Source organism: Plutella xylostella, chromosome 15 (genome assembly GCF_932276165.1).
Source record: "Plutella xylostella chromosome 15, ilPluXylo3.1, whole genome shotgun sequence".
NCBI classification, from domain to species: Eukaryota; Metazoa; Arthropoda; class Insecta; order Lepidoptera; family Plutellidae; genus Plutella; species Plutella xylostella.
The window spans coordinates 7,895,272-7,907,436 of NC_063995.1; the positions used below are offsets into that span (position 1 = coordinate 7,895,272).

The window sequence follows — 12,165 nt, forward strand, 5'->3', positions numbered from 1 at the left end:
CTGCAACATTCACGTCAACACATTGCTTATCTACAGTTGAACGCCTGCACTTGATGCGACTGATAACAGCCGTAGATTAACCCAACGCGTTATACGTACTATAATTGAGTGGCAGCGTTTTATAGACAGTTTGTTTATTATTATGATTTGCGACCGCAATAGGGAGGAGGTTATCGGTATGTATGGAATTGCGAATGGACAGCTTAGTTACCTGAGTGATCCCTGGTGACGGTGGCGGTGGGCGGGCCCAGGTCCCGGGGCGGGCGGCTGCGCAGCGGGTAGGCGCAGGCCGGCGACGGCTGGCTCGGCTCGGCGCGCGCGTCGCACGAGTACTTCCACTCGGCGGCAGCTTCCTTGCTAGTCTCCGCTGCTTCTTTTTGTAAATCTATTTTAAACTTCTTAGTGTACCCCTCTAAGCTAAGTGTATAACTATTCTTTCTGGTCGGCAAGGAGCGATGCGTAGATCGCTTCCTCTTCTTCCCTTTACTCCTGTGTGTGGTCGGACTGTACACCGAGTAGTCCGAGTCGACTAGCTCTGTGACAGTGGACGAGCTGTACGGCGAGTAGGCGTAGTCCCTCTCGTCGAGCGGCAGCAGGCCCTCGGCGGAGGGGTGCGCGGGGGTCGCGGGGGGCTCGGGGGGCGCGGGGTTCACGTCCGGCTCACAGGCGCTCTCGCTGGTCCGGAGAGCAGTCCGTGAGCGCGTGCAGTAGGCGATGCAGTCGTCGGTGCTGGAGAAGGAGTGGCTCTTGTGCTTCTTCCTGTCATGCGAGGAGGTGCGGGGTCGCTTGGCGGCGGCGGAGGGCTGGTCGCCCAGGCGCGTCTCGTAGGTGACGTCGGCGCCGTAGGACCAGCGCTCGGCGAGCGAGTAGTCGGAGCGGGGCTGCGCGGACACGAGGCGCGAGCTGCGGCGCGGCTCCGGCGGCGGCGTCGCGTGGCGGCCCGCTCGGCGGCTGTGGCTCGACAGGCGCGCGCGCGACCCCCGACCGCCCACCACCCTGCTGTGAGAAGACCTGCAAACCAACATTTTCATATTCAACCATGACTATTGACTGCACTAGACACTACACATAAATGTATATACAGGGTGGCCCAAAGAGTGACGTCCAAAGGAAACATTTTGATTCCTTAGGTCAAGAGGTACCCAAATCACCCCTGTGAAAACTTTTTATTTTAATTTTTTATTTTTGTGGTATCCTCTTAAATTGATTTTTTAACCATAAAATTTAATTCCTCGCTGTAAATGTAAGTTAGTTATTTTACGATCGAGCTAGTCAAAATTATCCAAAAAATTTATAAAAAATAATTAATCCACTGAGGTAAATTTTCTTAGAAAATTTGTAAAAACATTCATAACTCCTAAACTACTAAAAATCGCTGAACATACATGGGGGTGATTTGGCTACCCCTTGACCTAAGGAATCAATTTTTTCCTTTGGACGTCACTCTCTGGGCCACCCGGTATGTATATTAATTAATTTGATTCTTTAATGCTCAAATAAATTGAACGTTATTCTGAAAAAGTTATTACTCAAAGACATCTATTATATTGGTATCTTTAAAAACAAGGGGTTCAATGATTAATGCACTAAAGAGTGTTTCTCTTTTTTAAACTGGAAGGGCATAATGAATTTTAGGGCATAATTTTAAACTGCAAGTTAGCTACAATACTGTTTTTGCTAAGTTAAAAGTCTCCATACTATAGAAAACCTATATAATGTTTATACTATTGGTAAAAAGAAGTGATGAGTGAAGTTATGAAAGTGGTAATTTAGAGACATCCATCATTCCAAGCTCTTCCCCAATTTAGCACCTTCGGTTAGTGGTACAGCCTGTTTGTTTGTATTATCAGTGATATTTGTTCCTGGGCCTTTTATATTCCTTAACAATACCATCCCCCCATTCAATTTACATTTTAACATTAACCAGGCAAAAGTGACTGCAAATTTTGCACCACCAACCCAAATTAGAGTATGTGAAATCTGTATGTATGTATGTAAATCCAGCAGTAGACTTACTATTCAATTAGTAAGCTATTTTTAATAATATTAAAGGTATTGTGTACTAATATGGTTCAAGGTCAAGTAAGCAGTAAGACTTGCATAGGTAAATGTTTGAAATGGTTTTAAGTTGGTGGTTGCCAACCATAACATAAATAATCATTATCATAACTTTCCAACAAATCGTCCACTGCTGGACATAGGCCTTTCACGAGCCTCAACACTTTGTCCACAGCCTTCCTCATCCAGCCACTATAGAGGGTGGAGGTTTTACTATTAATTAAAACCTATAAACCAAACGACTGGCATATATCTAGCAGCTGCAGTAGTCCACAATACACAGTCATATATTTAAACCTCTGTTTATGAGACAATGATTTACAAGAAACATTTAATTAATTCAATTCAATGCCCAATTTGATCAAACATAACATCTGAAGCCAATTCAATCAATCTTCCCAACCCTGAGGCTGAGTCATACATTTAAGATTCACTCTGATCAATACTTTGCAAAAGGTGACTATGAGTCGGGAAAAATATCACCACTGGATCATTATTATGCAATAATTATGTACAGTTGAAAGATTAACTCAGTAGGACCAATGTCAATTACCTAATGAGTATCATAATGGCTGCCTTAATTAGTAGAGCGAATCTAGATGCTAGAGTCGGAGCACATTGCATACCTGCTGGACTCCCGAGTAAGTGCAGAGTGCGACGACGACGGTGTAATGTTTTGCTCGGCCATAGACGCTAGATGACACGCGGCTGCTTCCTAGGGGCCTGCGCAGGCCGCCTACACCGCTAACTGCCTGGCAACATGCCCAGGCGATGAAGCCACCGCGGCCTTCGCATCCACCAAAGACACTACCACATCACCACCACAACACTACACTGATAGTCCCGCACAGTCACCGCGCAGCTATCTGGAACAAAGATAACAACACTCAGCGAACAATGCTGCGTTACATAAACATATAACAAGCGCGATGGAGTGCCACCGAAGCATCAACTTTTCACGCACGAGATTCTGAAGCTGCCAGGTGAGCGAGCCACGCGGATGGTCTAGAAACGCACGGAAAGGCACCACGTTTTGTAGAAATTATTGAATTTGATGACACATCAAGGACGGCTACGCTTTTCGAGTTATTTTTCTTCCAATGCAATCTATTCCACACAGCTGGCTGTCATGTCACAGAATAATGTTGCCGTGCTACGCGACAGAAATACCTAACTTCATTGTATTGATTTTTCGTATTTGTTAACCAACTTTATAGTTTTTTTTTTTAATAATTTATTTTAACATAATTAATCTGTTCTTTTCATCAATAGTTATCTGACAAATACTTAATTTAATATATTGAAAACATATACATATTGTGAAGCTAGTAAACGTACGTAAATATAGAAACACATAAAACAATGATAAATTAATAATTTAATTTTAGGGTCACTTGCACCAAACATTAAATAGGTAAGTAATTTAATCATTTTAGATTGGTGTTTCACGGGGAAGAAAAAATACTGCTTTCATTTCAGTAGAGGCTGTTTAATCTTGCAACACTGACGTACGAGACAAGTGTACCAACTTAAAAATATTTAAAGATACCAACCATAACATAATAAAAACAAGTTTTTACGATTGTAAATAAAAGCTAACTAAAGTAGGGTAGAGAAGCTGCCTATTGATTCTATTATCTGATAGAAACGCTACGGGATAGCGGGCGCGGGCCTAAAATTTGTAATCGAAATACGCAATTGGTACCTAGGTATTCCATATCTTATTGGACCTGAACCTAGTTCAAATACAAATGGCAAAGAAACGAAACCTGCTATGTATCTATTCAAATAAATATTTTAGATATAAACGAACCTAATGTTGAACAGCTACCTACTACTTTATAGGCCCTTCTGTCTTATACCGCCTTATCATTAAGTAGAATTAGGCTGCTCAGCTGAGTTAGGCTGAGTAGATAGGGATTTTTAGAAGTACTTATGCCAGAGAGTTAAGTACTTAAGTACATAATTATAATCTCGTTAAGTATTCACATTTTAGGTTTTAGTATATGATAGCGAATATTTTCACTTCAATAACCCACCTACCTACATACATACCTATACATATTTGACCTATTTCAGGAAATAGGCCAACATCGCAGTTAAATCAGGCTTGCTGGGCTTTATTTCGGTACGTATGACTCTTTTATCACAGGGGAAGGCTGCACTCGGGCTCACTCCATAGAATGATTTACGGCCTCAGATATAAAAAGTTTTAAATCAATAATTTCCAATTCCTGGTGGCAGGAAGACGGACTGACAGGGGGCAGGGGCACTCGAGCGAAATGGGAGCAATCATCAATGTAGCATAACGGTGCAAACTCGCTCCACGGTGAGAAAGGCCCACTGGTTGAGTAGGTATACCGCCACAGCCACCAACTTACCGCTGCTTTGTCTATAATCGACTGTGGAGCCAGAGCCACTTTGGCTTTGATATGAAATTAAATATAATAATGATACATAATAGTATATTGTAATAATTTACTTATATTTGATTATAAATTTTGTATTGATTTTACATTGTCAATAATTTCTTCGATTTTAGTGCTCAAGTTGGATATCATGCAATTAGAGATAGACTATCAATTAGGTATTATTATAAGGAAAATTATATTATTTTCACAGCTCTTGTACAGCTTCACCATACGGAGATACCTATAAGATAAACGAAGGCCCTTCGCCATGTCAATTTGAAAATAATTAATGTTTATTTTATAGTGTTGTGCCTTGTGCCACTATGCTGTTTACTGTTAGTCCTAGTACTTAACTCACTACTAGACTGTGCTATAGTTGCCGAGCCTAGGTAGCTAGGTACACTTAGGCTTCCTTTCTCCTATCACAGCTTTTAAGCAACACCAATATTGATAACAACCAAACCCCATTTATTAACTTCCACTAACCCAGCAGTTAACGATTCATTGAATTGCGCCTTATTATTTTAACCTTAATCGACAACTGGGCCCTACAGCTAAAGGTACTAACAATCGGGTCATTGTTGAATCTTGCCACACGTGTTGCGTGATCTGTTGCCGACCTATTGGCTACGGATGCAGTATTAGCTAAAGGTTAAACGGTTGTGCTGAATTATTTTAACAACGCTCAGCGTGATCGGATAACGTGAAGAGGTGTGAGCGGCGTGAGCGGACTTCAAGGTTTGTGGCGAGGGCCATAGAAACTTCGCAGTCACGAATATACGTCTTAGAATTAACAGTTAGGCGCTGTAGCTGTGACGCAAGGCAGTGGAGCTTTATCATCGCAGGTTACGGTCACTTTCACTCGGGGCGCTGCGTGTGTTTACTTGCGCCCGCGCAGCTTTCGATCCCGTGCGTGTGTGTGCGGGCGTGTAGGGCCAGGGCTGGTGTGAACGACCGGGCCGTCGCGCCCTGCCCACCGCTCGCTCCTATCGCATATAAAGCGACATCGCGAACGGTTCTCAAATAAGAACACGACTAAAATCCAGTTTCCACCTCCAGTCGCATGCGGAGTTTTGGTGCGAACGGGATTTAAGGAGGTCGCCGGTCCGCCGTTTGTGTGGAGTAAACGCATGCTGAAGGGCTTAGCGATCATAAACGAAGTTTATAACCAACTGTGGTCATTAAGTTTCACTCGATTATGTCCATGTCCCTGTTATCAGAAACGTATTAACCGCAAATTAATGCGGCGAAGCAGATTACAAAGTATTGAAAGTGCGCACTGCGAGTGCTAGCTATAGCCTCAGAGGGCAGAATATGCATTGACTTTGACCCTAGCGAGCGGGAAGTGGCAAACAAAGGGTTTCACGCATGCCTAATAAATGTACACCGGACGCAGTGAACGATACTGACGGCGAGCTGGAGGGGCTCCAACATCGATCCGCATAAAATATTGTCTCCAATACGAGTACGAAGCATGTCCGTCATGGTAGGTGTGTGAAGTTAGCAGCCTAAAGTTAGCAGCCTTTGAATAGCCGACCAAATTAAGATGGTCACTTCAGTCATTGCATACTTTATCAATTAAAACACGTAAAAAGCCCCAAAAACATTGGAATAATAATGCTAGTAAGGTATTAAGGTATTCATATAAACACTATAATATGTTCTAAAACAAATAAATACTAAAAAATACGACGTTTACTTACTGACGCCCTTGTTGGTTAATGGATATTTTGTATGGAGGCACCGAGATGCCATAGACCTGCCAGCATCTCACCTGGTTTATTATGTGTGTTGACTCATTATAAAACACTGACAGAAGTTTCATCAACATTGAAACGGTATAGCAGGTGTCCAGGAGCCACTTTCTGACAGATTTTGGGTAAAAAATCACAATATTTCACGAATAATCAAGTTTGCAGGTGGAACCTGAAGAAAATCAGCTGCAAATGATAGTTCATATGAAAGGTAGTATTATTACCTAGAAACGGTTTTCAGCAATTTCAGATTAAATGACTTTTGGTGAATATTCAAGGGGAAGATAAGAAAATAAAAGTTAGCAGCCCAAGATTACCATTTTGTATGGGGGCACCAAGATGCCATAGACCTGCCAGCATCTCACCTGGTTTATTATGTGTGTTGACTCATAATAAAAGACTGACAGAAGTTTCATCAACATTGAAACGGTATGGCAGGTGTCCAGGAGCCACTTTCTAACAGATTTTGGGTAAAAATTGACATATTTCACGAATAATCAAGTTTGCAGGTGGAACCTGAAGAAAATCAGCTGCAAATGATAGTTCATATGAAAGGTATTATTAATACCTAGAAACAATTTTCAGCAATTTCAGATTAAATGACTTTTGGTGAATATTCAAGGGGATGATCAGAAAATAAAAGTTAGCAGCCCAAGATTACCATTTTGTATGGGGGCACCAAGATTCCATAGACCTGCCAGCATCTCACCTGGTTTCTTATGTGTGTTGACTCATTATAAAACACTGACAGAAGTTTCATCAACATTGAAACGGTATAGCAGGTGTCTAGGAGCCACTTTCTGACAGATTTTGGGTAAAAATTGACAATATTTCACGAATAATCAAGTTTGCAGGTGGAACCTGAAGAAAATCAGCTGCAAATGATAGTTCATATGAAAGGTATTATTAATATCTAGAAACGGTTTTCAGCAATTTCAGATTAAATGACTTTTGGTGAATATTCAAGGCGAAGATCAGAAAATAAAAGTTAGCAGCCCATGATTAACATTTTGTATGGGGGCACCAAGATGCCATAGACCTGCCAGCATCTCACCTGGTTAATTATGTGTGTTGACTCATTATACAACACTGACAGAAGTTTCATCAACATTGAAACGGTATAGCAGGTGTCCAGGAGCCACTTTCTGACAGATTTTGGGTAAAAAATCACAATATTTCACGTTTAATCAAGTTTGCAGGTGGAACCTGAAGGAAATTAGCTGCAAATGAAAGTTCATATGAAAGGTATTATTATTACCTAGAAACGGTTTTCAGCAATTTCAGATTAAATGACTTTTGGTGAATATTCAAGGGGAAGATCAGAAAATAAAAGTTAGCAGCCCAAGATTACCATTTTGTATGGGGGCACCAAGATGCCATAGACCTGCCAGCATCTCACCTAGTTAATTATGTGTGTTGACTCATTATAAAACACTGACAGAAGTTTCATCAACATTGAAACGGTATAGCAGGTGTCCAGGAGCCACTTTCTGACAGATTTTCGGTAAAAATTGACAATATTTCACGAATAATCAAGTTTGCAGGTGGAACCTGAAAAAAACCAGCTGCAAATGATAGTTCATATGAAAGGTATTATTATTACCTAGAAACGGTTTTCAGCAATTTCAGATTAAATGACTTTTGGTGAATATTCAAGGGGAAGATCAGAAAATAAAAGTTAACAGCCCATGATTAACATTTTGTATGGGGGCACCAAGATGCCATAGACCTGCCAGCATCTCACCTAGTTAATTATGTGTGTTGACTCATTATAAAACACTGACAGAAGTTTCATCAACATTGAAACGGTATAGCAGGTGTCCAGGAGCCACTTTCTGACAGATTTTGGGTAAAAAATCACAATATTTCACGAATAATCAAGTTTGCAGGTGGAACCTGAAGAAAATCAGCTGCAAATGATAGTTCATATGAAAGGTATTATTAATACCTAGAAACGATTTTCAGCAATTTTAGATTAAATTACTTTTGGTGAATATTCAAGGGGAAGATCAGAAAATAAAAGTTAGCAGCCCATGATTAACATTTTGTATGGGGGCACCAAGATGCCATAGACCTGCCAGCATCTCACCTGGTTAATTATGTGTGTTGACTCATTATACAACACTGACAGAAGTTTCATCAACATTGAAACGGTATAGCAGGTGTCCAGGAGCCACTTTCTGACAGATTTTGGGTAAAAAATCACAATATTTCACGAATAATCAAGTTTGCAGGTGGAACCTGAAGAAAATCAGCTGCAAATGATAGTTCATATGAAAGGTATTATTAATACCTAGAAACGATTTTCAGCAATTTTAGATTAAATTACTTTTGGTGAATATTCAAGGGGAAGATCAGAAAATAAAAGTTAGCAGCCCATGATTAACATTTTGTATGGGGGCACCAAGATGCCATAGACCTGCCAGCATCTCACCTGGTTAATTATGTGTGTTGACTCATTATACAACACTGACAGAAGTTTCATCAACATTGAAACGGTATAGCAGGTGTCCAGGAGCCACTTTCTGACAGATTTTGGGTAAAAAATCACAATATTTCACGTATAATCAAGTTTGCAGGTGGAACCTGAAGGAAATTAGCTGCAAATGAAAGTTCATATGAAAGGTATTATTATTACCTAGAAACGGTTTTCAGCAATTTCAGATTAAATGACTTTTGGTGAATATTCAAGGGGAAGATCAGAAAATAAAAGTTAGCAGCCCAAGATTACCATTTTGTATGGGGGCACCAAGATGCCATAGACCTGCCAGCATCTCACCTAGTTTATTATGTGTGTTGACTCATTATAAAACACTGACAGAAGTTTCATCAACATTGAAACGGTATAGCAGGTGTCCAGGAGCCACTTTCTGACAGATTTTGGGTAAAAATTGACAATATTTCACGAATAATCAAGTTTGCAGGTGGAACCTGAAAAAAACCAGCTGCAAATGATAGTTCATATGAAAGGTATTATTATTACCTAGAAACGGTTTTCAGCAATTTCAGATTAAATGACTTTTGGTGAATATTCAAGGGGAAGATCAGAAAATAAAAGTTAACAGCCCATGATTAACATTTTGTATGGGGGCACCAAGATGCCATAGACCTGCCAGCATCTCACCTAGTTAATTATGTGTGTTGACTCATTATAAAACACTGACAGAAGTTTCATCAACATTGAAACGGTATAGCAGGTGTCCAGGAGCCACTTTCTGACAGATTTTGGGTAAAAATTGACAATATTTCACGAATAATCAAGTTTGCAGGTGGAACCTGAAGAAAATCAGCTGCAAATGATAGTTCATATGAAAGGTATTATTATTACCTAGAAACGGTTTTCAGCAATTTCAGATTAAATGACTTTTGGTGAATATTCAAGGGGAAGATCAGAAAATAAAAGTTAGCAGCCCATGATTTACATTTTGTATGGGGGCACCAAGATGCCATAGATCTGCCAGCATCTCACCTGGTTAATTATGTGTGTTGACTCATTATACAACACTGACAGAAGTTTCATCAACATTGAAACGGTATAGCAGGTGTCCAGGAGCCACTTTCTGACAGATTTTGGGTAAAAAATCACAATATTTCACGTTTAATCAAGTTTGCAGGTGGAACCTGAAGGAAATTAGCTGCAAATGAAAGTTCATATGAAAGGTATTATTATTATCTAGAAACGGTTTTCAGCAATTTCAGATTAAATGACTTTTGGTGAATATTCAAGGGGAAGATCAGAAAATAAAAGTTAGCAGCCCAAGATTACCATTTTGTATGGGGGCACCAAGATGCCATAGACCTGCCAGCATCTCACCTAGTTAATTATGTGTGTTGACTCATTATAAAACACTGACAGAAGTTTCATCAACATTGAAACGGTATAGCAGGTGTCCAGGAGCCACTTTCTGACAGATTTTCGGTAAAAATTGACAATATTTCACGAATAATCAAGTTTGCAGGTGGAACCTGAAAAAAACCAGCTGCAAATGATAGTTCATATGAAAGGTATTATTATTACCTAGAAACGGTTTTCAGCAATTTCAGATTAAATGACTTTTGGTGAATATTCAAGGGGAAGATCAGAAAATAAAAGTTAACAGCCCATGATTAACATTTTGTATGGGGGCACCAAGATGCCATAGACCTGCCAGCATCTCACCTAGTTAATTATGTGTGTTGACTCATTATAAAACACTGACAGAAGTTTCATCAACATTGAAACGGTATAGCAGGTGTCCAGGAGCCACTTTCTGACAGATTTTGGGTAAAAAATCACAATATTTCACGAATAATCAAGTTTGCAGGTGGAACCTGAAGAAAATCAGCTGCAAATGATAGTTCATATGAAAGGTATTATTAATACCTAGAAACGATTTTCAGCAATTTTAGATTAAATTACTTTTGGTGAATATTCAAGGGGAAGATCAGAAAATAAAAGTTAGCAGCCCATGATTAACATTTTGTATGGGGGCACCAAGATGCCATAGACCTGCCAGCATCTCACCTAGTTAATTATGTGTGTTGACTCATTATAAAACACTGACAGAAGTTTCATCAACATTGAAACGGTATAGCAGGTGTCCAGGAGCCACTTTCTGACAGATTTTGGGTAAAAAATCACAATATTTCACGAATAATCAAGTTTGCAGGTGGAACCTGAAGGAAATTAGCTGCAAATGAAAGTTCATATGAAAGGTATTATTATTACTTAGAAACGGTTTTCAGCAATTTCAGATTAAATGAATTTTGGTGAATATTCAAGGGGAAGATCAGAAAATAAAAGTTAGCAGCCCAAGATTAACATTTTGTATGGGGGCACCAAGATGCCATAGACCTGCCAGCATCTCACCTGGTTTATTATATGTGTTGACTCATTATAAAACACTGACAGAAGTTTCATCAACATTGAAACGGTTTAGCAGGTGTCCAAGAGCCACTTTCTGACATCAGTTATCATCAGTTTTTTTGTACTTACGACCATAAAACTGCACTTATAGAAAAGGACAATACTCTTATCAGTATCACAAAAGGTCATCTTTTCAGCCTTCATGACGCAGGTGTGAGCCTTTGATGGCATGCCGACTAGTGTTATTTTATAGTTGGGAAACCATTTACCTACCTGCCTAAAACAAAGAGTTCATCACACCACAACAATAGAATGTCCTAACTTATTACCTGTTCCGAAACTAAAGAATTGATTATGGTTATTTTTTTTTGCGTTAGTACCTACCTATTCAGAATATTGTTTTTACCTTTGATCATAAGCTGACTTGCAAAAGTTTTTATTGACAAGACGTGCACCTGGCAAAATAATGCCAATGTCTCTATTTGCTATTTAATCTGAAATTGCTGAAAACCGTTTCTAGGTATTAATAATACCTTTCATATGAACTATCATTTGCAGCTGATTTTCTTCAGGTTCCACCTGCAAACTTGATTATTCGTGAAATATTGTCAATTTTTACCCAAAATCTGTCAGAAAGTGGCTCCTAGACACCTGCTATACCGTTTCAATGTTGATGAAACTTCTGTCAGTGTTTTATAATGAGTCAACACACATAAGAAACCAGGTGAGATGCTGGCAGGTCTATGGAATCTTGGTGCCCCCATACAAAATGGTAATCTTGGGCTGCTAACTTTTATTTTCTGATCATCCCCTTGAATATTCACCAAAAGTCATTTAATCTGAAATTGCTGAAAAACGTTTCTAGGTATAAATAATACCTTTCATATGAACTATCATTTGCAGCTGATTTCCTTCAGGTTCCACCTGCAAACTTGAATATTCGTGAAATATTGACAATTTTTACCCAAAATCTGTCAGAAAGTGGCTCCTGGACACCTGCTATACCGTTTCAATGTTGATGAAACTTCTGTCAGTGTTTTATAATGAGTCAACACACATTATAAACCAGGTGAGATTCTGGCAGGTCTATGGCATC

At 39.6% G+C, this 12,165-nt stretch overlaps 1 protein-coding gene across 8 annotated transcripts in view; it reads right to left on the reverse strand.

Annotated features, from left to right (window-relative positions):
* Positions 1 to 12,165, reverse strand: part of LOC105390357 (E3 ubiquitin-protein ligase TRIP12) — a 47,214-nt gene that overhangs the window by 26,340 nt on the left and 8,709 nt on the right. For 6 of the 8 annotated variants that reach the window (XM_048625808.1, XM_048625805.1, XM_048625804.1 and 3 more), the window contains exons 2-3: positions 2,685 to 2,924; positions 212 to 1,011 (exon numbers count right to left, since the gene is read on the reverse strand). In XM_048625808.1, the coding sequence (XP_048481765.1) occupies positions 212 to 1,011; positions 2,685 to 2,746 (862 nt within the window). In that variant the 5' untranslated portion in view covers positions 2,747 to 2,924. Of the gene's footprint in view, positions 1 to 211; positions 1,012 to 2,684; positions 2,925 to 3,022; positions 3,224 to 12,165 lie in introns of those variants that run through there. The other 2 variants (XM_048625807.1, XM_048625806.1) reach the window with 2 other exon arrangements.